Source organism: Marmota monax, unplaced genomic scaffold, assembly GCF_021218885.2.
Source record: "Marmota monax isolate L192 unplaced genomic scaffold, Marmota_monax_Labrador192_F-V1.1 WCK01_AAM20220418_F8-fsc00102, whole genome shotgun sequence".
In the NCBI taxonomy this organism is placed as follows: Eukaryota; Metazoa; Chordata; class Mammalia; order Rodentia; family Sciuridae; genus Marmota; species Marmota monax.
The window spans coordinates 4379966-4404780 of record NW_026692494.1 but is presented as its reverse complement, the minus strand read 5'-3'; the positions used below and the strand labels follow the sequence as shown (position 1 = coordinate 4404780).

At 63.3% G+C, this 24815-nt stretch overlaps 3 protein-coding genes and 1 long non-coding RNA gene across 12 annotated transcripts in view; 2 read left to right on the top strand and 2 right to left on the bottom strand.

Moving 5' to 3' along the window:
- Nucleotides 1–864: 864 nt before the first annotated feature.
- Nucleotides 865–9385, top strand: Creb3l3 (cAMP responsive element binding protein 3 like 3). 2 transcript variants are annotated; one of them, XM_046444099.2, is made up of 10 exons: nucleotides 865–1055; nucleotides 1371–1496; nucleotides 1773–2064; nucleotides 2773–2876; nucleotides 4714–4845; nucleotides 5545–5651; nucleotides 7824–7892; nucleotides 8310–8394; nucleotides 8540–8636; nucleotides 8781–9385. In XM_046444099.2, the coding sequence occupies exons 2-10, from the start codon at nucleotides 1371–1373 to the stop codon at nucleotides 9071–9073; spliced, it is 1305 nt and encodes a 434-aa protein (XP_046300055.1). In that variant the 5' UTR covers nucleotides 865–1055; the 3' UTR covers nucleotides 9074–9385. The 2 variants fall into 2 exon arrangements, with proteins under 2 accessions (XP_046300055.1, XP_046300054.1); XM_046444098.2 differs by lacking the exon at nucleotides 865–1055 and adding an exon at nucleotides 1124–1293.
- Nucleotides 9386–9809: 424 nt separating this feature from the next.
- Nucleotides 9810–17541, bottom strand: Sirt6 (sirtuin 6). Its single transcript, XM_046444101.2, has 7 exons — nucleotides 17420–17541; nucleotides 16257–16439; nucleotides 12555–12614; nucleotides 11065–11160; nucleotides 10918–10998; nucleotides 10675–10798; nucleotides 9810–10604 (listed from the first exon to the last, which is right to left on the bottom strand). The coding sequence occupies exons 2-7, from the start codon at nucleotides 16415–16417 to the stop codon at nucleotides 10287–10289; spliced, it is 840 nt and encodes a 279-aa protein (XP_046300057.1). The 5' UTR covers nucleotides 16418–16439; nucleotides 17420–17541; the 3' UTR covers nucleotides 9810–10286.
- On the bottom strand, nucleotides 12621–16250 carry LOC131424165 (uncharacterized). Its single transcript, XR_009226764.1, has 3 exons — nucleotides 16039–16250; nucleotides 14419–15975; nucleotides 12621–14387 (listed from the first exon to the last, which is right to left on the bottom strand). It is a non-coding gene; the product is annotated as an uncharacterized LOC131424165 (long non-coding RNA).
- Nucleotides 17115–24815, top strand: part of Ankrd24 (ankyrin repeat domain 24) — a 26286-nt gene continuing 18585 nt past the window's right edge. For 2 of the 8 annotated variants that reach the window (XM_046444096.2, XM_046444094.2), the window contains exons 1-3: nucleotides 17447–17569; nucleotides 20800–20854; nucleotides 21002–21073. In XM_046444096.2, coding sequence (XP_046300052.1) covers nucleotides 21038–21073 — 36 coding nt within the window. In that variant the 5' untranslated portion in view covers nucleotides 17447–17569; nucleotides 20800–20854; nucleotides 21002–21037. Of the gene's footprint in view, nucleotides 17570–20799; nucleotides 20855–21001; nucleotides 21074–24815 lie in introns of all 8 variants that reach the window. The other 6 variants (XM_046444092.2, XM_046444089.2, XM_046444088.2 and 3 more) reach the window with 4 other exon arrangements.

The window sequence follows — 24815 nt, the reverse complement described above, 5'->3', positions numbered from 1 at the left end:
CTTCAGCCTGGCTCTGCCTCAGGCTCCAGGCCTCTCCTCTGGGGGGTTTTCCGGCCCTGCAGTGGCCCTCGCCACGTGTCTGCCCTCCTTCACCTGGTACTCGTCTGCGTCCACATCTAGCTTCTTCTTTACTGCTAGAGCCTAAAGCAGTGGCTGGCACACAGTAGGTGCTTAACAAGTAACAACCGACTGAGCACCTACTATGTGCTAGGTCCTTTCTGAGACACTGGGGACTCAGCACTGAGCAAGAAATTCTACCCTGGTCCCTAAGGAGCCAGCATCCTAGGGAAGAGGGACAAGGGAAGACAAAAAACAAATACAATTTAAACTAGTTGGAGTCTAGTAAAAGTGCCAACACGATAAAGAGGCGGGGACAGGACTCCTCTCTACTGGGGGCAAAGATGACTGTCAGTGGACTGAGCTGATTCATAAACAATGAACACGGGCAGATATGTCAACAGATGACCACAGAACAGGGAGGAGGGCACAGGAGGGGAGTTCAGGCAGCGGCCGAGCAAAGGCCCTGAGGCAGGAAGTTTAGCTTGATCAATGTTGACTAATGAACCACAGAGGATTCTAGAAGGACTTGACCGCAGGGATTTGACAGTGGGGGGCAAGGAGCCGGCCGTCCCAGCTGGTCTTGGAGGCTGGGCAGGAGGCTGGCAGCTCAGATGAGGGAAGGGCGCTCCCAGAAAAGGAACCGGCTTTGTTCCGACCTGGGGACAGGACTCTCCCAGGGACCGTGAGCTATCCGGTCCCAACGTCCGGTGACTGAAGAAAAGAGTCCCTGAAAGTAGGAAAAAGGTCACGGCGCGGCCCAGACACCCAGGACTTCGGCCTTTGCCCACTGCGGGCTGGAAAGCACACGGCGAGATAACGGTCCGCGTCCCGCCCGCAGCCCGCGCCCCACTGGCCCTGGACCGTGTCCGTCTGTCCTGGCCGCCAATCAAGGCCGGGGGCTGGGCGAGCGCCGCGGGGCCTATTTCAGCATCTCCTGGGGGTGGGGACAGGGCACAGCCAGGAGCCACCGGGTGGGTGGGCCTCGGGCTGGCAAGGTGAGTGGTGGCTGCGGGCCCCACCGCTGCGGCGGCCACTCTGCAGACGCTCCCCGGCCCGTCCAGTACCGCGGCCCGGGCTGCAGGGCGGATGGGGAGACCGAGGCCGCGCCGCCCGCTGCTGGACCCGCCTTTCCCGGGTCCCTGCGGCCTCAGGGCCTCGCGGGGCGGGTCGTTCCGACAGGCGCCCGGGCCCCCGCCAGTGGCTGTCACCTGGGGTCCCCGCGGCCGCCGTCAGGTTCAGGGGCCCAGCCCGGGGCTGAGCTGGGGGGGTGCCCGAGGGGCTGGCGACCTCACGCCGTCCCTCCGCCCCAGATGGCTTCCCCCGCCTGTGCCGTGGGCCCCATGGACAGCCTGGAGCTCCTGGACCTCCTGTTTGACCGGCAGGACGGCGTCCTGAGACACGTGGAGCTGGCCGAGCGCTGGAGCCTCGCGGGCCAGGTCAGCAGCCCCCCAGCCCCCGCCCAGCCCCCAGCTCCCACCAAGCCCGTGACTCGTCCGGCGCAGCCGCCTGCGCACAGGTGCGGGGCCGAGGCTCAGAGAGGGCAGGAATCCATCCAGGGTCGCTCAGCAATTTGGAACTAAGGCCACACTCACGCCTAGGGCCTGGGCCTCCCTCCCTGGGTGTTTCCGGTCACCCCGGTTCAGGAGCGTCCCCCCCCCACCCCCTGGCTCAGCGTGGACCCCAACTCCCGCCCCTCCCTCTTCCTCGGGCAGGTGCTGCCGGGCTCCGACTCCAATGACTTCCTGAGCGCCATCCTGGGCCCTGGAGACTCGGATCCCAGCTCCCCGATCTGGTCCCCCGCGGGCAGTGACAGCGGCATCTCTGAAGACCTCCCCTCTGACCCTCAGGACACCCCTCCACGCAGCGGACTGGCCACCACCCCGGCCAGCTGCCACCCCAATGAGCCCGGCAGGGGGCCCTGCCCCTCCTACCTCCCTGGGCCCCCCTGCCCCGCCAGGCCCTCGGGCCCCCAAGTGCTGGAGGCCTCCGTGGCCATAGACCTGGGTGAGTGGCAGGGGCCCGCCCGCTGCCTTCCCTGCTCCTGGGCCCCAGAGGGGTGCTGCTGGCTCCGGGCAGTCCAGGTCCTGGGCCTGCCTCAGGGAGCTCGGGGACATCCTGGCTGCAGAAGGCCTTATCAGATGGTCCCCAGCAGATCAGCAATGGTTCACTCCAGGGACACTGATGCCCTGGGGGCCAGGCAGAGGACCCCCTGGAGACAGGTGTCCGCTGGGCTTCCCTCTGTCCTGGGTCTTGCTCTTGTGGGTCTGAGAGGTGAAGTCACCCGAGGCCACCAGCTCCACCCTGGGATCAGAGCCAGGGGCTGGTTGGGGCAGCTGCCTACTGTGCGTGGCACCAGGAGGGACGGTGGCATGCAGGGGCCAGCCTCACCCCTGTCCTGCGGGGAGACAAGGTTCTGCTGCCTGCCCCTGGACCCATCCTGGACAGTGAGAGCCACTGTGCCCTGAGTGGCAGCGGGTCCCCGACAATGTCCTGTGTCTTCTTTGTGCCTTGGTACACCCAGGTGTGCTGGGGGGGGGTCCATCCCACAGAGGGGAGACCGCTGTCCCCCAGCCAGGCCCGGGGTCCCAAGCTCTGCCAAGTGCCCGAGCCTATTGAGGCTGCTCACGGAGACTGGGGAGGCCAGTAGGGCTGGGCGCTGCTGAGGTGTCCCTCTGAGGCCCTCCCTGTCCCTGTCCCCTCCTGCCCCATCAGACGTGTGGAGCACAGGGGGCCTCTATGCCGAGGAGCAGGCGGACACGCCCTCCCGCTTCAACCTCACCGTGAAAGACCTCCTCCTGTCGGGCAGCGGGGACCTGGTGAGCTTCCGTCCCATGCCTGGGACAGTGGGGAAGGCGGGAGGGGACCCCACACCCAGCCCCGGGCGTCCAGCCCAGGATGGCAGGGCTGGGCCACTGTGTGCACATGCAGAACCGGGAGAGGAAGAGGCTGGAGTCTGCTGCCATGCGCCCGCCCGGGGCCAGGCACCTTCCAAACGCCATGAATCATAATCCTTCAATCCGCAGGGGCCCTGAAGACGGGCTTTTATTATCCAAATCCCCCATTTAAGAAAATGGGCACAGAAGTCCCTAGCTCACTCCAAGCCACCCAGTGCCTCAGGCTGTCCTGGCGCTGGCCTTGGTCCCGTTGTGCTCACTGCACACTGGTGGGGGCCATCTGTCCTGCCCAGGGCTTCTCACCCCTGTAAGACAGACCCCCCATTTTATAGATGAGAAGGTCAAGGCTCAGAGAGGTTAAGCTGTGAACCTAAAGTCACACAGAAACCAAGTGGCAGAGTCAGGTTTGAAATCTCCTTTGTCTGCTGCCAAAGGTCATCCTGACTGTCTCCCGGGAGGGCCAGGGTACCTCCGGCGACTGGAGACACTCAGTGAGCACTGGCCACCTGTGTGCTTGCGTCCAGGTCTCCTGGTCAGGGTGAGGCGACGCACTGCAGGGAGCTCACGGGGTGTCCCTGCAGGCCCAGGGGATCCTCCTGGAGGCAGTGGTGTTGCAGCAGTCCCCGAAGGGTCAGCAGGGAGGACTGGTTTGGGAAGGATCGTCCCCGCCCTCGTGCTGGCAGTGGACCCTGGGGCTGGGGCATGCTAGGCAGGCGCTCCACCCCGAGCGCTCCCCAGCCCAGTCTGTCTTATTTTGAGACAGGGTCTTGTTAAGTTATTCGGGCCGGCCTCCAACTTGGAATCCTCCTGCCTCAGCCTCCTGAGTAGCTAGGACAACAGGAATCTGTCACCTCACTTGGTGACTGGCTTTTATAAATGTGTCATTTTTCATGTACTTTTTCTGTGTCCACAGTCTTGGGGTCCTGGGGACCTTGTTCCTGTTTTTTCAGATGAAAGTAGACGCAGGCTGGGAGCCTGGCCGGGCTCACGGTGGCCAGGGTGCTAGCCGTGGAGTTTGGACCCAACCTGGACCAGGACTGTCCCGGGAGCAGTGATTCATGGGGAGGAAGCAGTAGGAAGGGGAAGGGGGACAGCAGGCAGTGTCCCCAGCCAAGTGCCAGGCAGAAGGGACAAAGTCCAGACTGCTGGGAGGGACTCTTCCGCGGCCCCTCGGAGGGGGAAGAGCGGGCGCTGGGGCAAGCTATGGGGAGCTGCCAGCTCACCTCCCAGGAGGCCCCGAAACCCAGGCCTCAGCCAAGATGCTGTGGGCAGGGCCGGGCGGGCGGAGCACCTTCCAGGACTGAGGTCCTCTGTCCTCCATCCTGAGTCTCCCATTCCACACGGGATGGGTTGAGGCGAGCCTCCTGCCTCAGCCTCCTGAGCCGCTGGGATGACAGGCGTGCGCCACTGCGCCTGGCTAAACTGAGTCATTCTTTGGGAACAGGGTAGGCAAGTGCACCCACACAGCCTGGGCTCTAAGGACGGACGGTGTGGTGCGAAGGGAGGTGGCCACCCCTCCCCTGGGTGCCGCACTCAGCTCCCCGCAGGCTCTTCCCCTCCCCTCCCCTGCCCCTCCTCCAGGTTTAAGCACATGTCACACGCGGTGCCGTCTGCCCTTCATGTTGTTCCTGGGCACCCGTCACATGGTCACTGGTGTGGGGCTGGAGGACCCCATCCTGTTCCTCTGCAGGTGTCCCCTGGCTGCTCCAGAGGCCGCCCGCCTCCCGCCTCCAGTGCAATTCCTGTTTTTTTCCCGCAGCAACAGCAGCACCTGGCAGCCTCTCTGCGACCTGGCAACGGGCACTGTCAGGAGCTGGTGCTGACGGAGGAGGAGAAGAAGCTACTGGCCAAGGAGGGCATCACCCTGCCCACCCAGCTGCCCCTCACCAAGGTGGGAGGGACACCCGCTCCCCTCTCTCCGAGTCCCACAGTAGACCACAGCCCTAGAGGGTCAGGACGGTGGGTCGCCAGCCGAATTCCACCCTGAAAACCCACTCACGGCAGGTGATGCTGTCCCCAGTGGTGACCAGCAGGCTGGCTGGGGGCTAAAAGCCCTCCTTTGTCCCCCGTCCCATCGAGGCTTGTCATGGCCTCTCCGAGGGCAGAGCTTACACCCGGGTGCCCTGCAGGCCAGCCGCCCTGCACACAGGCTTTGGTGGAACCCCCTGATTTCACCAGCCTCCCCCCGGGAGCTGGCACTTTCTGACGGGGACATTTCCCCAAAGAGCGTCACTCCGCGGCCCTGTTCCCAGATCCCGCGGGCAGCCCCGAAGGCTGAGCGCCTGCCTGGTCAGGCCCTGCCGATGGTCCCACTCCGTGTCAACACCCGAGTCCCCATTTCCCTTAACTGGGGCGGGCTCCGAGACACGTGCGGTTTCCCCGGGGGACACCAGGCTGCGCGGTCGGGGCGTCACTTGCTGGATTCTTGGGGTTGGGGCGTCCTGCGGAGGACGGAGCCAGGGTGACCCGCGCAGCCGGGCCTCCCTGGCCACTGCAAGAATGAGGGCGGCATGCTGGCCGCCACCCACCAGAGCCCGGAGAGCAGAGGAGACCTCCCAGACGGCTCAGCCCCGCCCCTTTCCCTGCGCAGTGCGAGGAGAGAGTCTTGAAGAAAATCCGCCGGAAAATCCGCAACAAGCAGTCAGCTCAAGAAAGCAGGAAGAAGAAGAAGGAGTACATCGATGGTCTTGAAACTCGGTAACGCGGGGCGGGGTTGGACCTCGCACTCGGGGAAACCGAGGCTCAGAGAGAGGGACACCAGGTGCCGAGGGTCACAAGTGCTAGGCCCTGACAAAATCAGCGTCGTTTCCCCTCGAGAAAGAGTGTTCCCTACGAGGACTCAAGGATCCCCGGAGATGGCTTGGGCAAGGGTCCTGGGGTCCCTGTGCCCCGAGGACATGAAGCTCCTCTCCGCCGGCGCTGGAGAATGGTGCTGCTTCTGAGAGCACTGGCCGCGGGAGGCAGAGGGGGACCGCGCTGTCCCCAGGGAGCCCCGGGCTGGCCCCTCGCCCCTCGGAAGGCGCTGAGGGTCCGCAGGGGCCAAGCTCTTCGTCCTTTGATACAAACAGCAAAGGCGGCCCCCTTTCCAGGCCCACAGTGGCCTTGTTGGATGCTGCGAGTCTGTTTGGGTTTTCCGTTTCCTCCAGTCGGTTTCCACGTCCTGGGTCCTGGGAAGTCCTCGTGGCACACGGAACTGTCCCTACTCTCTGCTGTTTCAGGCTCTGACGTCCGGGTCTGTCGTCACGTCCTCTGAATTCTTCATGTTGTCTACTTGTGCCTTCTTTTACTTTTTGATCAATCTTCCCAGAATTTTGTCTGTTTTATTCTTCTTATCAAATGAGTGTTATGGAAATAATTCCTAACCACGGTTCCCATCAAATAATAAATTTCTGTCTTTTCTTCCCAACTAATTATACACATATATATGTGAAATTTGGCACTGGGGAGTAACCCAGGGGCAGGTGATTTACCACTGAGTCACACACATCCCCAGAGCTTTTTAAAAAATATTTTATTTTTTAGTTACAGTTGGACACAACACCTTTATTTCATTTAGTTGTTTTTATACGGTGCTGAAGATCAAACCCAGGGCCTCGTGCTACCGCTGAGCCACAACCCCAGACCCTCCCTAGTCCTTTTTGTTTTTTTGTTTTGAGACAGGATCTCACTAAGTTGCTTAGAGCCTAAATTGCTGATGCTCGCCTTGAATTTGCAATCCTCCTCCCTCAGACTCTGAGTCACTGGGACTACAGGCATGCACCACCGTGCCTGGCCATAGCCTCTAGTCTTTGAGGGACTTATTCTGTTGTTCTCTGACTATTGTTTAAATGTGCCTGCTCAGCTCTGGGGCTGGATCAGGGCTATGCATTTCCCTCTCGGCACTGCATTAGCTGCATCCCACTTTGAGGGGGTGTGTGGACCGAGGGTCTCACACATGCTGGGCAAGCATTCCTCCCCTGACGTGCACCCCCAGCTCTTTAAAACTTTGAGACAGGGTCACACTGAGTTGCCCAGGCTGGCCTCAAACTTGGGAACCTCTTGCCCAGCCTCCTGAGTGGCCAGGACGACAGGTGCATATCACCAGGCCTGGTTTAAAGGAGCACTTTTCACTGGGGGAATTCATTCCTTTCCAGTTGCTATGTTGGGCCTACTTTCTGCAAAGGGACTGTGGATCCTTATGCACCACCCTGCAGAACAGCACACGACCCATCTGCTACCTGTGGGGAAAACAAGCCGATGGTCCAAGAGTCTCTGGCCTCAAGAGGAGGACTTTCCCTTAGGAGCCCGTGTTCCCGCTCCCCATTCCCAGTGCTGGGTGGACCCCTGCCCTTGGGTGGAGACGGCCGCCGGCCCACCTCATGCTCATTCTCAGCCCAGTGGGACATTTCAAGTCTGCACCCGAGTGTTCTGACTTAAGGCCACTGATGCTAACGGGGAACATGGGTGCCAGCTGCACCCAGGCCAAGATGGGGGCTTGCCTCTGCCCTCTTCCCTGCTTCCCCCCGTGGTGCTGGGGTGGAAGGTGGGCCCTCGTGCTCAGCACCTGCCTGCCGCCCAGCCTGGAGGGGCTGCAGGTCGCGAAGGGCCAGGGCTTCAGCTGGGGTCTCCAACTCTGACTGAGTCTGGCACTCAGCCCTGGGGCTCAGCCGTGGTGGAAGCCCACCCCACGGGGACCCGGAAACCGACAGACCTGGGCTCCCGTCCTGGCCCTGCACAGGTGCCCAGGCGTGTGCTGTGGTCCCCAGCTACCAGGGGACTGAGGCAGGAGGCCTTTGCTCTCTGGCTTGGGGCCTCCCAGGGAAACATCAGTGGGGACAGTTGGTGACAGGCAAATTCTGCAAGTCACCAGGTCATTCACGGTTCCTTCAGGATGTCGGCCTGCACTGCCCAGAACCAGGAGCTACAGAGGAAAGTCCTGCAGCTGGAGAAGCAGAACCTGTGAGTCCACGTCCGGGGTTGTGGGGGCGCAGGAAGTGGGGAGGGTGCCACGGGGCAGGGAATGAGCCCCAGCTCGGTGGGGGCCATCTGTGCAAAGGCCCTGGGGCAGAGGAGGTGGGGGAAGGAGGCGAGGCAGGCTGGGAAGGGCCCCCTGGGCCACAGGGAGGACTTGGGCTTTGGCTTCGTGGTGGCCAAGCACCCCCTGGCCGGGTCTGAGCCTGAACGCAGGAGAGGGGCAGGAGAGCCGCAGGGGCCACAGAAGGGCGGGGTGGCCTTCTCGTGAGCCATGATGGAGGCGGGCGGGAGCAGTGGGACCCTGAGGGAGGGTGGAACCCAGACTTCGGTGAGGCTGGGGCCTGGGGAATGGGCAGGAGCAGGGCCAGGCCCCGCAGGCTCAGCGGCCCCTGTCCCTCCGAGGTCCCTGCTGGAGCAGCTCAAGAGGCTGCAGGCCATGGTGGTCCAATCCACCACCAAGTCTGTGCACACGGGCACCTGCACCGCGGTGAGTCCTCTCCCCTGCCCGCGGGCGGGGCAGGCAGGTCCCCGGGGAGGGGTCTGCAGGAAGTGATGGCCAGCACCGCACTGGGGTCCCGGCCTGGCCTCCCGCCCTGTGGAGGGGACGCAGGTGACCGCCCCCTCTCCGGCAGGTCCTGCTGCTGTCCTTCGCCCTCATCGTCCTCCCCTCCATCAGCCCTTTCGCCGCCAACAAGGCCGAAAGCCCAGGGGACTTCGCTCCCGTGCGAGGTGAGTGCCTGCCCCCCACCTCTTCCTGGTGCACCTGGACCCTGGGAGACCTGTGTCCCAGCGTCCCGAGGCCGGGGGCCGGGGAGAGGGCCACAGGACTCTGCCCCCTGCAGCGTCCCTCCTGAGTCCCCGAACTCTGCTCAGTCTTCTCCAGGACGCTGCACAACGATGCCTCGTCCCGGGTGGCCCCGGACGACGATCTGGCCTCCAAGGCCCCAGGCCCCTGGCCGGACGCTGCTGTGCCCCACAAAGGGCCCCCGGGCGGCCTTTGGACGGACTGGGGCTTCCTGGACATGCTGGCACTGGGCGGGTCAGCAAAGGAGCTGGACAACTCGACCGAGGAGCTGGGCCCGGCCACCGTGCTGGACTGGGTGGCACCTGAGCCGGTGCTCAGCACAGGACGCGCGGGGCTGGAGGCGGCGGGGGAGGAGCTCTGAGATCCCCGGTGTGCCTCCAGGTCCCTGCCCAGGCCACCTGGGGGTGCCCAAGTGGACGGCAGGCCCTGATGGACACGCTCAGACCCATAGCTCACTGCAGGGACAGACGGGAGCTGGCCTAGGTGTGGCCGCAGCGCCCCAGGCCCAGGGCTGGCCGCCGGCTGTGACCTGCGCCTGGGTGCCCCTCGGCCTCCCTGCTCACTGGGCAGAGGAAGCTGTCCAGCCTCAGGGACCCTGGACTTCTGAGTGGCCGCAACCCGCCACCACCCTTTTCTAAGACTGCGTGACCGTGAATAAAGTATTTTGACAGAGCTCGGCTGGGGGCGCTCAGGGGACCTGGGGGGTGGAGTGCGGCCCCCCGCCCGGCAGCTTCAGCACCTTGGAGAAGGGCAAGGGCCGGGCGGGATCCCTGGAGCCCAGAAGTGGGACCTGGGGACCCTGCCGAGGGGCTCATTTTAAGATGAGAAAACCAGGTCGAGGTCACAGGCGGGGAGCAGGGACAACCCGACCCACCCCACCCCCACGGGCTGCGCAGGGGCCAGGACCCACCAGGCGGGGCCTCTCTCCTCCAGGGACACCCCACTGGGGGCAGAGGGCAATCAATCCAATAAAGGGCGTAACCAGGGCCCTAACCCTAACCCTAACCCTAACCCCAGCCCCAGGATGGCGGGTGGGGAGGGGGTGAAGCCCTCCCCTGTCCCCAGGGTGCTGACCAAGGGACTGCAAGGCGCCCAGCTGCAAGGAGTCTGTCTTTATTGCGTTGAAGACTTGGGGAGGCCCGGGACCCTCTCCCCGCAGCCCTGCCCTCAGCTGGGGGGGGGGTCCGGCTCCCCGTGGGGGTCCCTGAAGGTGGCCTTGGGAGGCAGATCAAGAGCTGATGGGGAGGGAGTGTGCGGAGTCCCCAGAGGAGCCCAGGGCCCAGGGCGCTCCCCCTTAGGCTGGAAACTGGGGAGGAGGGCGTCTGCCACCCGCTCCCAGAAGTCCTGAGTCGGAGGCTGGCCGTGGCGGGCAGCAGGCCTGGGTGGCACTGCGGGCCGGGCTCTTCCTGGGCTCCCCAGAGGCCCAAGAGCCAACCACACAGTGGAGGCCCACCACCCTGGGCCTGGAGTCCTGCTCTCAGCTCCCTGAGATCCCCGGGGACAGGGACAAGTAACAGTGAGACCGTAAGAAAGAGGAGTCCATGGTTTCCGTGAGAGCCCGGCCCAGCGCCTGGTCAGCTGGGTGCCGCCTCGGCCTTCACCCTCTTGGGAGGCTGGCGGGGGGCAGGGCTGTCTGGCGGCTCCCTCTTGGGGCTGGGGGGCTTGCAGCCATTGTGCTGGGCCCGGGGCTCCACACTGGGCTCCTGCCCGGGGTCGCTAGGGGGCTCCTCCTTGGGCTCCAGCTTGGGAGCCAGAGGGCGCGGCAGGGGTGGCAGGGCCCGGTCCAGCACGCGGGGCCCATCCCAGGCGGGGATCTCCAGCCCCAGGTGCTTCATGAGTCGGGTCATGACCTGGTCTACGTAGCCGTGGATGCGCAGGTCAGCATGGCGGTCCTGCAGGGCGAGCAGGGTCAGGCGGGGCAGAGGCCCAGGGGCCCCGGGCAGGGGTGGGCTCGGCACCTACGTGCTTGGTGGGCTGGAGGTTCACGATGACCAGCCGGCCTCCCCGGCGCTTGGTGGCCAGTGGCAGGTTCCCACTGGGCCGGATTTGCAGGGAGGTGCCCAGGGTGATGGACAGGTCGGCGGTCCTGGGGTCAGGAGCACAGGCTCAGTCCAGCCCCGCCCAGCCCCCTGCCGCCCAGGAGTCCAGCTGCCGGAGTCCCTGCCCACCCCGTCCCCACCCTCACCCCGGGCACAGGGGTCCCACCTGCTGGCCTCGTCGGCTCGAGCCAGGTCCCGGTCGGGCAGGGCATCTTCCCAGTCCAGGATGGTGTCTCTCAGCTCCCCCCTGTGGGCAGTGGAGGGTCAGCGGGCCCCATGGCCCCGGGGCTGGGGGGTGGGGAGGGTCACTCACCTGCAGGCCCGCAGCCCTCTTGCCTTGGCCATGGTGCAGAGCCGGCCGGTGGCCTTGAGGCCCATGGTGCCCACCACGGTGTCCCGGACATACTGCCTGCGCCAGGAGGAAGGAGGCAGGACAAGGGTCTCGCGGGCCGCCCTGAAGCCCCCGGCAGCGCTGGGCTTTCTCCGAGAAGCTCTCGGGGAAGGGGGTCCCTGAACCAGGACCCGAGCAGGAGGCATCCGCAGACGGGAGGGGACCAGGAGAGGCCCAGTGGCCAGCGCTCACCTGGCACGAGAAGCCAGGCCCTGGGTCCTTCCCCGCGCAGAGCCACGCCAGAGACCAAGGCTCTGCAACTCGGGAAGGGACGCTGCGGCCTGGGACCCGGGCACCCCGAGTCAGGGCACTGGACGGAGGTCTGCAGCCAGCAACCTGGAAGGTCAGCGGCCAGAGTGGGGGTCACTCCCTGTGGTGGGCTGGACTGTGTCACCCAAAAGGACACGCTGAAGCTTAAGCCCAGTGACCCACAGGGTGACCCTGTCTGAAAGCGGGGTCACTGTGGGTGTGGTCAGTTGAGACAAGGTCCTACCAGAGGAGGGGACGGCTGGTCCTCCAAGAAGGGAGAAGACACACAGGAGACAGCCATGTGACCTTGACCACGCAGGCTGCGGTGGGGCCACGGGAGGAGCCCCGGAGCAGGGAAAGTGGCCCAGCAGCCTCCAGTGACAGCAGCCCCAGGCAGCAGGCCACCAGGTCTCCCACGCCCCTGGGTCTCCGGGAGCATCAGACTGGACTCCCAGGGCCCCGGCAGCTGGGTCACTGTCACCAGCCCTCCCACCAGCCAGAGCAGCCTTCCCCCACCTGCTGTCATGCACAGCCAGCCTGTCCCCCCCGACACCCACAGCCAGCCTATCCCCCCCCAATGACACACACAGCCAGCCTGTCCCCCCCGACACCCACAGCCAGCCTATCCCCCCCCAATGACACACACAGCCAGCCTGTCCCCCCCCAATGACACACACAGCCAGCCTGTCCCCCCACCAATGACACACACAGCCAGCTTGTCCCCCCCAATGACACACACAGCCAGCCTGTCCCCCCCCAATGACACACACAGCCAGCCTGTCCCCCCCCAATGACACGCACAGCCAGCCTGTCCCCCCCCAATGACACGCACAGCCAGCCTGTCCCCCACCAATGACATGCACAGCCAGCCTGTCCCCCCACCAATGACATGCATAGCCAGCCTGTCCCCCCTGACACCCACAGCCAGCCTGTCCCCCCACCAATGACACACACAGCCAGCCTGTCCCCCCCAATGACACACACAGCCAGCCTGTCCCCCCATGACACACACAGCCAGCCTGTCCCCCCCAATGACACACACAGCCACCCTGTCCCCCCATGACAGGCACAGCCAGCCTGTCCCCCCCCACCTGCTGACACGCACAGCCAGCCTGTCCCCCCCACCGATGACACCCACAGCCAGCCTGTCCCCTGCCACTCACGTCCTGCACTTGACACACTCTTCTACAAACATGTTCCCGTGCAGCTCAGCCAGCTTGTCCCTGTGCGAGAGGAAGGAAGAGGCCTGCTGGGGGGCTCCCTGGGTGCCTAGGCCCCGCATCCACAAGACCAAGCCACTCCCCCCACCTTCCAGCCCCCCATCCATGCGCTGTGCATCCCTGCACAGTGGCCCAACCTCTCTGTGCCTCTCTCACTCTCTTCACGGCTGACCCCACCTCTGCAGATGGGCAGCCATTCTCGTCGTAACATGCCTGCCCCCTTCCAAAGTGTAGGAGGCTGCTGGGCCACCCGGTTGGAAGGACAGGGTTGGAATTCCAGCTGGCGATGAAAGAAATGTGGCATGCGTGGCCCCGGAGCACAGGCTTTGGGGCAGGGAGTGAGAACAAATCTGCTGAGCAACCCTGAGCCAGCCTCTTACCCACTCTGTGCCTCAGTCCCTCTCTGTGGAATGAGACAGTGACATCCAAGTCTTTGGATGTCAAGGGTTCCCAACAAGAGGCGTGGCAGGTGCTTCCCTGTGGCTCCCCTGCCACCTCCCGGCGTCCCCGCTGCAGTGCCACCTCCACAGGGGAGCCCTGCTGACGGCCCCTTCACAGCCACAGCTTCCCAGCGCCCACTGTGTGTACTCCAGGATGGGGACCTCCTGACACAGGTCCAGGGACCCCACTTCTGCCCCACCGAAGCACAGACCCTGGACACAGGGAACAACTGCCATCTGTCTGGTCCATTCCATGTCCTGCACTAGAAGAGCGTGGCACGCAGTAGGAGCTCAATAAGTAAACACCCGCGCTGGGGCCAGCTTGCTCCTGCGTGTGAGGGCTGGCGCTGGGAGCCTGGGTGCAACTGTGTGCCCAAGAGGCCACCTGGGTGTCTCTGTACCCCGTCAAAGGCCCATCCCGCGTGCTCAGGTGTGGCAACCAGGCCTGACCTGCAGCAGCTCGGGCTCCGTCCACCCACAACCACGGGGTCCTGGGGCAAGGAGGGCACTCGGGTGTGGACCAAGTCTGGGCTGCAGCAGGGCTCAGGGGCAGCACCAGGACCTGGGCTCCACCAGCACCAGAAAGGAGGGCATCTTGAAACCCAGCAAGCGGCAAGCTCAGGACCCGCCCTGACACCCGGCACACCCCAGGGGACTCACACCTGAGGAGGTCACACCTGAGGGGAGTCACACCTGAGGGGAGTCACACCTGAGGGGGTTCACACCTGAGGGGAGTCACACCTGAGGAGGTCACACCTGAGGGGAGTCACTCCTGAGTGGGTTACACCTGAGGGGGTTCACACCTGAGGGGAGTCACACCTGAGGAGGTCACACCTGAGGGGAGTCACACCTGAGGAGGTCACACCTGAGGGGAGTCACACCTGAGGGGAGTCACACCTGAGGAGGTCACACCTGAGGGGGTTCACACCTGAGGGGAGTCACTCCTGAGGAGGTCACACCTGAGGGGAGTCACTCCTGAGGTGTTACACCTGAAGGAGTCACACCTGAGGGGAGCAACACCTGAGGGGAGCAACACCTGAGGGGGTTCACACCTGAGAGGAGTCTCACCTGAGGGGAGTCACGACTGAGGGGAGCAATGCCTGGGGGGGTCACACCTGAGGGGAGTCACACCTGAGGGAGTCACACTTGATGGGGTTCACACCTGAGCGGAGTCTCACCTGAGGGGAGTCATGATTGAGGGGAGCAATGCCTGAGGGGGGTCACACCTGAGGGGAGTCACACCTGAGGGGGATCACACCTGAGGGGAGTCACACCTGAGGGGAGTCACTCCTGAGGGGGTTACACCTGAAGGAGATACATCTGAGGGGAGCAACACCTGAGGGGAGCAACACCTGAGGGAGTCACACCTGAGGGGAGCAACATCTGAGGGGGTTCACACCTGAGAGGAGTCTCACCTGAGGGGAGTCACGACTGAGGGGAGCAATGCCTGAGGGGGTCACATCTGAGGGAGTCACACCTGAGGGGAGTCACACCTGAGGGAGTCACACCTGAGGGGGTTCACACCTGAGGGGAGTCACTCCTGAGGAGGTCACACCTGAGGGGAGTCACTCCTGAGGTGTTACACCTGAAGGAGTCACACCTGAGGGGAGCAACACCTGAGGGGAGCAACACCTGAGGGGGTTCACACCTGAGAGGAGTCTCACCTGAGGGGAGTCACGACTGAGGGGAGCAATGCCTGATGGGGGTCACACCTGATGGGAGACACACCTGAGGAGGTCACACCTGAGGGGAGTCACACCTGAGGGGAGTCACTCCTGAGTGGGTTACACCTGAAGGAGTCACACCTGAGGGGAGCAACACCTGAAGGAGTCACACCTAGGGGAGCAACACCTGAGGGGGTTCACACCTGAGAGGAGTCTCACCTGAGGAGAGTCACGACTGAGGGGAGCAATGCCTGGGGGGGGTCACACCTGAGGGGAGTCACACCTGAGGGAGTCACACTTGATGGGGTTCACACCTGAGAGGAGTCTCACCTGAGGGGAGTCATGATTGAGGGGAGCAATGCCTGAGGGGGGTCACACCTGAGGGGAGTCACACCTGAGGGGGATCACACCTGAGGGGAGTCACACCTGAGGGGAGTCACTCCTGAGGGGGTTACACCTGAAGGAGATACACCTGAGGGGAGCAACACCTGAGGGAGTCACACCTGAGGGGAGCAACATCTGAGGGGGTTCACACCTGAGAGGAGTCTCACCTGAGGGGAGTCACGACTGAGAGGAGCAATGCCTGAGGGGGTCACATCTGAGGGGAGTCACACCTGATGGGGTTCACACCTGAGAGGAGTCTCACCTGAGGGGAGTCACGATTGAGGGGAGCAATGCCTGAGGGGGGTCACACCTGAGGGGAGTCACACCTGAGGGAGTCACACCTGAGGGGAGTTTTGCCTGAGGGGAGTCACGACTGAGGGGAGCAATGCCTGAGGGGGGTCACAACTGAGGGGAGTTACACCTGAGGGGGATCACACCTGGGGGGTTCGCACCTGAGAGGAGTCTCACCCAAGGGGAGTCAGGACTGATGGGAGCAATGCCTGAGGGGGTTCACACCTGAGGGGAGTCTCACCTGAGGGGAGTCACGACTGAGGGGAGCAATTCCTGAGGGGTGTCATACCTGAGGGAGTCACACCTGAGGAGGGTCACATCTGAGGGAGTCACACCTGAGGGGAGTAACACCTGAGGGAGTCACACCTAAGGAGGGTTCACACCTAAGGAGGGGTCACACATGAGAGTCACAACTGGGGGGTTCACACCTGAGGGGGTTCACACCCGAGGGGAGCAATGCCTGAGGGGAGCACACCTGAAGGAGTCACACCTGAGGGGGATCACACCTGAGGGGGGTCACACCTGAGGGAGTCACACCTTAGGGGAGTCACACCTGAGGGGGGTCACCCCTGAGGGGAGTCACACCTGAGGGGAGCAATACCTGAGGGGGGTCACCCCTGAGGGGAGTCACACCTGAGGGAGTCACACCTGAGGGAGTCACACCTGAGGGGAGTCTCGCCTGAGGGGAGCCACCCTGGGGACGCTCCACCTCCACCAGCCTGGCTGATCTGAGGGGCAGCTTCTCCCAGCAGGTGGAGAAAGACCTGGAAGCCCCGGGTCGGGGGGCGTGCAGAGCTGTGATGAGCCCCAGGAGCGGGGGACCCAGGGTGTGGTGCCCCAGGCCGGGGGCAGGCAGAGCCAGTCACCTGGGGAAGCCGGAGCGCACGTGCAGCCCGTCCACGTTCTGACTGACCAGGAAGCGGAGGAGGCCCACCCGCTCCAGCTGCACCAGCGCCATGTGCGTCTTCGTGGGCCGCGCGCTCTCAAAGGTGGTGTCGAACTGGGGGGTCAGGCCGCGCTCCTCCATGGTCCAGACGCCGCGGGGGCCCCTGGAGGTGCAGGGGGGAGGGTTTGGAGGAAACAGGCGAAGGCAGCCAAGGAGACAGAATTGGAGCCAATGAGACAAAGAATCAGAGGAAGGCAGAGCAGAGCGGACGGAGAGAGAGCCAGAGGGAAGGACAGGGACAGACAGAGCAGGCAGGGACAGGAAGGCAGGTCCAGAGCACGGAGCGCAGGCCGGTCAAGCTGACCCTGGCTACACTGGTGATGCTGGGGTCACAGCAGACCCCTGCCCTGCCCTCAAGGAGTTATGGGGGAGACACAGCTGGACTCTGGCCCTCCAGCCCTGCAGGTCACAGGGAGGGACCCAGAGCTGGCCTCACTGGGGACTGTGGGGGAGGAGGGCGGCCTCTCCACTCAGACAGAGGGGTAAACACAGGCTGGCAGGGTCTGGGGGCCACAGCAGGGGAGCAGGGCAGTGGCTCAGGGCTGGGCCTGAGCCCAGGAGGGCACCCAGTGACCGTGACCTGTGACCGGTGACTGTGATAGGGGAGCCGGGCGGGCAGGGCTCAGGCCTCAGGACCTCGGCAGCCCTGGGTCGCCGGTCCCGCTGGGAGGGTCTGGGCCTGGGGCCCAGGAGGCTCTTGGGAACGGGCCACGGTCTGGCCGCGGTTGAACCCCCCCCCTTCCAGCAACAAGACCCCCGACTGGGGCAGCTGCTGGACTCGGGCAGTCTGGACAGCACCTGGCCCACCTGCCCAGAGGACCAGGAGATGGAGGCTCCCAAGGGCAAGGCCTGCCTGGCCCCGCCCTCCTGGCAGTGAGAGCAGACCTGACGTCCCTGTGGCCACAGGACCCTGTGTGACCAGCTGGCTGCCCCGCAGGTGCCGTCGGAGGGCGGCCACACTTCCCAGCACCCCTCGCAGCCAGGCGAGTTCAGGGCCAGGTTCTGACCCCCGGGGGGACAGCACAGCGGGCTGTGGTCCCAGGGACCCCCTGACCCCGGGTCCCTCGGCCGGGGGACACACACCTGAAGTCAGGGATGCCGGCGCCCGTGCTGATGCCCGCGCCCGTGTGGAACACCACGTGGGAGGCCCGCGACACCAGCAGCGCCAGCTGCCGCACCTTGCGCTCCAGCTCCTCCGGGGGGTCGAAGATCTGCGCAGCGACAGGCAGTCAAGTGAGTCCCCGGAGTCCCCGAGTGGCAGGGTCAGGCCTGTCCCGCCCGGGGGAGGGGCGGTGAGAGGTGGCTGGTCCTCAGCTCCGTCCTGCTCCCTGCTCCCCGGCCCCAGGTAACACCTGGTCACAGGGCGCGCGGTGCTGCCCGTGGTGCTGCCCGTGAGCCACCTGGGGGCAGCGGGCTCAAGGGCGGGCTCCCTGGAGTCCCCGCGGGGCTCCTGCTGCAGCCGCGGGCGAGCTGGACGGCCGCGGCCGGCGCCCGGGCTGCAGGAGAGGGGCCGGGGGCCCAGCTCGGAGCCCAGGCCCGTGCGCAGGGCAGCTTCCCCGCACTTGCCCTCCGGGGGCGCAGGGGTCTCGGCCACCGGCCATCTCGACCCCTCCCGCTCAGAACCCTTCCCAGTCCCCGGGATCAGGGGCCACGCCCCAGCCTGGCACGGAGTCCCGGTCCGGCTTGGTGGGTTACGCCCGCCTCCCACCGGGGCCCTGCCGTTGCTTTCGCTGGAATCACACCCCCCCCTCCTCTCCCATCAGCCGGGCAGACCTTCCCCAACCCGGTCCCTCTCTCGGCCCCGCCCCCTCCTCCCTGGGAAGTCCCTCCCATTGTCTAGCCGGGGTGCCTCCTGAGATTCCCACAATGCCCCGCAACCGCCCGACCCCGCCACGCCCGCGGCGACGGCCTTCGGGAACCCCGCGGCGCTCACCTCGGGGAGGCCGCACTTGCCCTTATCCGCATACGGCGACAGCCCGGCCGCGTAATTCACCGACATCGTCGCCGCCCGGACGGAACAATAAAGTTTCCCTTGTTGAGGTCGCTTCCGCCGGAAATGGAGCCGGGAGGAGGGAGGAGCCGCGCGGCTGGCCGCGCCCCGCAGACGCAGGCGCCGCCAGTGACGCCGCAGGCGCCAGATTTAGTGCTGGAAAAGAGCCGCTGGTTGGCTTGCGCGGGCCCCGGGGGTGGGGATGCGCGGTGGCCCCGGCGGGGAGCCCCCCACATGAGTTCTCCAGTCACCCCCAAAGTGAGGGAGCACACTAGGGAACTTCATGAGGACAGTGCCATGGAAAGGGGACCCAGGACCCCAGTGCAAGGGAGGGTCTCGAAGCCACTGAGTGGTCTGAAGGCCATCCAGGCGGATGAGCTGCTCCAGCAGGGCAGGCCGTCGCTGCGCCTAGAGAAACTGCCCATGGCTTCGGGGCGGTGGCTTGAGGCCCCTGCCGTCCCTGCTGGAGCTAGGGAGTGCCAGAGAAGGAGGACGTCGCCCACCTTACCCGCGGGCTGGCTATGGGCACAACGTGGCCAGGCAATGGTGACACCTGCGATTAGATGTAATGGGTGCGCAGAGGGCACAGGGCCACGAGGGTGTCCAGCCTGGGACACCTGAAGGGCAGCCTGGAGGAGGGCTGTTGCAGCAAAGGTCTGGAGATCCAGCGCTGTCCGATAGAAGGAGGGTGACGCGAGGGTGGAAAGGGCTTCCTGGCAGCAGAGGCTGCAGGTGACAGGTGGGAGGAAGGGCAGAGCAGCTCCTTCCAGAAACCGATCAGTCCAGGGATGATGGAGAAGAGCCCCAGTCCTCCCTCTGGCCCGTCCGCCAGCCTGTCTCCTCCCTCAGTACATCCCAGCCCCTTGGGGCGCGCTCAGAGCTGATCGGGTGTCAGAGCTGAGTAACTGCTGGAAGCTGCTGGTGCAAGCTCGTGGCCCAGCTGGAAGTGGGTAACCGGAGCCGCAGTGGGCTCAGAGGCCTGGCGCAGGGCACTGGAGCTGCAGGAGGTAGGAGAGGAGGCCTGGGCTAGAGGCTCCCGTAGGGCCCGCAGCTCCGTTGGAGGAGGGAGAGGCTGCCGCACCCCGCGCACCCACACACGCACGCACCCTCACAATGCGCGGCCTTCCCGCTGGCCGCTGGCCTTTACCTGGCTGGAGAGGCGCCACCTCGCCTGCCACCACCGCTTAGCACCCAGCTCCCTGGCCACCAGGTTCTCCCTGCTGACCATCATCTCTTTCAGGAAGCCGCTCCCTAAAATTAGAGGGCACTGCCCCCTCTCCCAGCCTGCAGATCCCCTCCTTCCCAGGCAAACTGTGGGCTTCTCTCCTGGGTGTCTCATTGCACCCACTTTGGGGTGGAATGCAGGAAAATGGGTGATGGGTGGTGGTGAGTGAATAGGCACATCGGTTGGTGCAGGGTGTCTAGGGGAGTGGATAGGTGGGTGGGGAGGTGGAGAGGGAAGAGATGGGGTGGGCAGGTGGGTGGCAGGTGGAGGTATTATGGGTGGGTGATGGTGGATGGGGGTGGGTGAAGCGTGACTGAGGGTGATGAAGAACCGTGACCAGATGAGTGAGCAGGACTGGTGGGTGGACGTGCAGGTGGGCACCCAGCAGTAGGAGGACTTGGAGGAGCTGTGAGCAGGTGAGGGCCCGTCCCACCCCACTCCCTGCACCTCCCTGGAGATCCTGCTAGGACAGGGGGAGCCCCTGGCACTGGCAACCCCCGAGCCATTCCTGCCCTGCCGCTTTAGCCATGTGTGCACAGGATGGACCAGGTGTGCACACGCGTGCACACAGCCATTGCCACAGACCCCTGGTGTGGCAAGTTGCTGCTGTTCACCCAGAGAACAGACCGACATGAGGGGACTGGGAGGAGGTTCTCTGCAGAGGACCCTCTGCCGGGGCCAGTGCCCACGAAGGGGAAGGCAGAACCAGCCCTGACCCTCCCTCGCAGCAGAGCCAAGGCAGAGGGGACGAAGGCGCCACCTGGAGGGAGCGCGGCTACTTTCCAGAGTTAGAGCTCTGCCTAGAAGTGAGAGGCCAAGTTGATCAAAGCATGGGATTTTGGAACTGGGTGAAATGAAAGGAAGTCAATCTTGATAAGAGTGACCACACAGCCTGGAGATCAGCTCCATCTGCACCCGCAGATGTAGTACTGGTAGAGTGTATTCACTGAGCCCCTATTATTTGCCATACTGTGCTAAGGACATCACTGGAAATCGACCACTAGTTGGTCAAGTAGAAAATATTGCCAGGCACAGTAGTCACACCTGTCATCCCAGATGCTCAGGAGGCTGAGGCAGGAGGATCACAAGTTCCAGGCCAGCCTCAGCAACTCTATGAGGCCCTGTCCAAAAAAAAAAAAAAAATTAAAAGGGCTGGGGGGTGTGACTCAGTGGTAGACTGTCCCTGGGTTCAATCCCTAGTACAACAACAACAACAACAACAAAGGAATTATCTCCCTCATTTTATAGATGAGGGAGGTGAAACTCAGAGAGGGCAAATAACCTGCCAAAGGACCCACAGCAGGTAAGAGATGGAGCAGGTCCCTTTCTTGCTTCAGGGACCAGAACTGCCCAAGGAAGAGGAAGTGGTCCTCTTTCAGAGGGGAGGCAGCTGACCTGCCATCCACCAGGACTGGTGTCCTTCACCCTATTCCACCACTGCCCTCCCCAGGTGGCTTGGGAGGAGAAGGAACACCAGACACTGGCAATGAAGACCCTTCGGGCTCGATTTAAGAAGACAGAGGTGAGTGAGACCCCAAGATGCCCAGCCACCCCCAAACAAAGGCTCCTGCCTCCCAGGGCTTGGCCAAAGATGCGGTGAGACTCTGGACCCTGTCGCCTGCCCCTCATCAGATTGATCTTTACCCAGCCTTGATAAGGCCAGGGCCCAACCTGCTCAAGGCTCTTGAGGGCTCCTCCCCACCCCCACCCCACCCTGTCAGGTTCTTGGCCTCTGGCCTCTGCCTGCGGTGGTTCCCTGTGCACTCCCTCCACCTGGGCTGCCCTGTCCCCATGGCCGCCCTCACAATTTGCCTCCAGTAGCGCCCCTATGCTCCACCAGCCTCGACGACCACGCGCTCCTCTGAGGACCCCGTTTCTCAGAGTCCTGAGCGCTCGCCTCCAGCAAATGTGTCTGAGATGGCGATCCAGGCACACAGGGGAGGGCCTCGGGAGGGCGGGGAGACCCGGGAGACCCTGCCTGGTGCAGCCGGCGAGATAAGCCCGAGAAGAGGCAGATTTTGCGGCACAGAGACAAATAGAACGAGGAAGGGATTCCAAGCTCAGGAGTCCGGGGAGTAGCCAGGGGTGCCCGGGGGAAGGTGACCCCAGAGCAAAGAGTGGAGTAGGAGGGGGTGGGAGAGAATGTGGTGGGTGGGCGGGACGCCCTTGCGGCCTTGGGGGACTCTGAACCCCAGAGAGGGATGCTCTTTGCCCCATTACCCCGGCCCCTCCTCGTGCCCCCGAGTTGCGACCAGCATGTGGGCTGCCCCCATGCACGGGCAGAAAGAAGCCCCGTGAGGCATCTCACTGGGTTGGCAGCCAGCCTTCCCCAGGCCTCAGGTGCCCGGCCTGGTCGGGCTTGGCTTGTGACTGAGGAGGAAGCCAGGCCTGGAGAGGCTGACTCACCTTCCTGGTCACCAAGCAAAGTGGCTAAGGGGAGATGCACACCGCGTGGCAGAGTCCAGGGCCTTGGTCTTCCTACTGCCTGATGTGGCCTCCCCACCATCGGGGTCTCCAGCAGGGTCCGCCTTTGGGAGCTGAGCTGAGTGGTGTGGGGACAGCATGGGAGCGGGTGGCTGGGCAGGAGGGAAGAGGCCAGGAACCAGACTGGGCTTTACTCCCGGGCTCTGGCTTCTACTCTTCCTGATTTGGCAGGTGACTGTGCTTTGTCAACACCCTCCTGTGGCTTCCCTTGGTGCCAGTCTATTTTACTATTTTATTTATTTTTATTGTTGATGTTTCAGGGTGGTTCTTCTCCTTCTCCTTCCCAGAGGGGCTTTACCACTGAGCTACATCCCCAACCTTTTTTATTTTTTATTTTGAGACAGAGTCATACTAAGTTGCTTAGGGCCTTGCTTAGGCCTGGCCTCAAACTTGCAATCCTCCTGCCTCCATCTCCAGAGCTGCTGGGATGACGGGCGTGTGTCATTGCACCCAACTTTTTTATTATTTAAGCTTATTATTTTTTTTAATTAAGTTTACGCCATTGAGTTTATTGTTTTACTTACTGGGGGGTGGTGCTTGGGATGGAACCCAGGGCCTGGCACGTGCTAGCCAGGTGCTAGCCAGGGAACCGCAGCCCAGAGGCTTTATTCACTTTTATTTATTTAAATTCAAATACTCCGAAGAGCTGCAGTGTGCTTTGCAATGCTGCGAGGCAGGAGCTTTGAGCAGGCCTTGCTTCAGGCCCTGGGTTCCATCCCCAGCACCGCAAAAAAGAAAGAAAGGAGCAAGGAAGCTGCTCAGGGTCACACAGCGGGGACACCTGCCCTCCCTGGGGCTGCATTGGCACAAACCTGGACAGGATGGGGGCCTTTGGCATGTGCAGATGGGGACGTGCGTTGACTGGAGAGATTGAGAGTGCGAAACAGGGAGAGAGGGGATCAATGGCCCATTAATTGCCTAAAAACGCGACACCAGGTCAGCTTCATTCTGGGAGGAAGGATCCTGGAGTCTCCCTCCCATCGGGAGGAATGACCGGTTCGCACTTCTCCCTAAGCATTGCCAAGAAGTCTTCACCAGTGGTAACCAACCACACCACGCCTAATTGCAAAAGCAGGACTGTGTTTAAATCACGTCTTGCAAAAAGTTTCTACAGCTAACAAAGAGACACCTAATTTGGGACGTGGGTGTGTTTGGGAAGATTTGCGACGGCGCCTTGAAGGCGCGAAGTCCAGGTGGAGCGCGGTGGGGCAGGCGGCAAGACCTCGCAACTGGCGCGAGGTGGCCAGGGGGTCGGGGTGGGAGGGGACGGTGCGCGGGAGCTGGAGGACTGGCCGGGCGCGAGACGCTGCGGCAGATGGGAGGCCTGTCCCCCGTTCCCCTGGCCGAGCATCTGGCCATCCGCCCGCCCTCCCTTCCTCCTCCTGCCCTTCTCCGGTGTCGCAGCAGGCAGCCGGAGTCAAGTTCCTCTTTTGTTCAGTAGCCCCCAGGGAAGAAAACCAACCCTGGCGACTGCGGATGGCCTGGCGATCTCCCCGGACCGCGCTTCTCGGGTCCAGCCGCCGCACCTGCGCCCGGGCCCGCCCTCGCGCGCACGCGCCGAGCTCCAGGGCTGCTCCTGCGCCCGCCCTTTCTCCCAAGGCCCGACAGGGGGCGCTCCTTGCTCCGCCCTCCCGGGCCCATTTCCCCATCTAAAATGGGAGTCGCCCGCCTGCTCTGAATCCCAGCCGCCCTGCTGCCCTATTTCAGGTTTCGTGAAAATCCCACCATTGGGACGATTGGGGCTCGTAGAGATCCGGAGACTCCAACACCTCCGCGCTTGCTGGAAAGCCCTACTCTCGTTTTTATCGTCCAGGGCCCCCTTTGTGCGACAGGGTCTCTGTTGCCCAGGCTGGCCCCGAACTCCTGGGCTTAAACAGTCCTCCAGACGGCCTCCTCGGGGTGGCATGTCACCTTGCTCACCTTTGTGTGTGTGTGTGTGTGTGGGGGGGTACTGGGGATTGAACCCGGGGCACTTTAAACTGAGCCACATCTCTAGCTTTTTTGTTGTGAGACAGGGTCTGCCTGCAGCTCCCAAGTCTCTGGAAGAGTCACTATTTTATAAATTCACTCAACATACTTATTGAGCACCTACTGTGTACCAGACCCTTTGTTTAATGCCCTGCTGTCAAAACCTTAAAATTCTTAATACCTGTGACCAAGGAGCCCTACATTTTCATTTTGCACTGGGCCCCAAAAAATCTAGTCAGGGGGCTGGGGTGTGATTCAGTGGTAGAGAACTTGCCTGGCACGTGCAAGGTCCTGGGTGCCGCAGCACCGCAAAACCACTTACAGCTGGTCCCTCTAGGGATACAACAGGGGTCAAGATGGACAAACATCTTTGTAACAGGCGAGATGACATTTGAGGGAGACAGCAAGAGTAGACAATAGTTTTCAAATGATACTTTGTATTTTCGGTGGTGATAGGAGCCACGCGGGTGTAGAAAGCCGCTGGGCAGGAGTCTCCGTGCGCAGACGGGAGTGGATGGATCTGCGGGGCAGGTGCTCCCTCAAGGGGAACTACCAGGCAAAGGCAGGAGGGGGCGCCAGCGGTTTGAGGACCAGAAAGGAGACGGCAGGGGCGGGCTGGCTTGGTCCGGGCATGCGCTCAGGGAGGCAGGGGCAGAGGATGCTAGGAGCTCAGGGGGGCAAACCCTCCCTACAGCGGGCAGGCAGTGTTTTTGGCTTCCGGGCCAGCGGCCGCCACTGTGCGGTTGCATCTTGAAAGCAGCCTGTGCCTGTGGTAAATGGATGGGGCTGGCTCGTCCCCAGAAAGCTTTATT

Excerpts from the sequence above, each read along its gene's own strand:
- Creb3l3 (XM_046444098.2), top strand. The coding sequence starts at position 1,147 with ATGGGGAGACCGAGGCCGCGCCGCCCGCTGCTGGACCCGCCTTTCCCG. Across the intron at positions 2,877-4,713 it reads TGTCGGGCAGCGGGGACCTG|CAACAGCAGCACCTGGCAGC; the intron begins GTGAGCTTCCGT and ends TTTTTCCCGCAG. Across the intron at positions 8,637-8,780 it reads GGACTTCGCTCCCGTGCGAG|TCTTCTCCAGGACGCTGCAC; the intron begins GTGAGTGCCTGC and ends AACTCTGCTCAG.
- Sirt6 (XM_046444101.2), bottom strand. The coding sequence starts at position 16,417 with ATGGAGGAGCGCGGCCTGACCCCCCAGTTCGACACCACCTTTGAGAGC. Across the intron at positions 12,615-16,256 it reads GTGCGCTCCGGCTTCCCCAG|GGACAAGCTGGCTGAGCTGC; the intron begins GTGACTGGCTCT and ends CCTCTCGCACAG. Across the intron at positions 11,161-12,554 it reads GAGTGTGTCAAGTGCAGGAC|GCAGTATGTCCGGGACACCG; the intron begins GTGAGTGGCAGG and ends CTCCTGGCGCAG.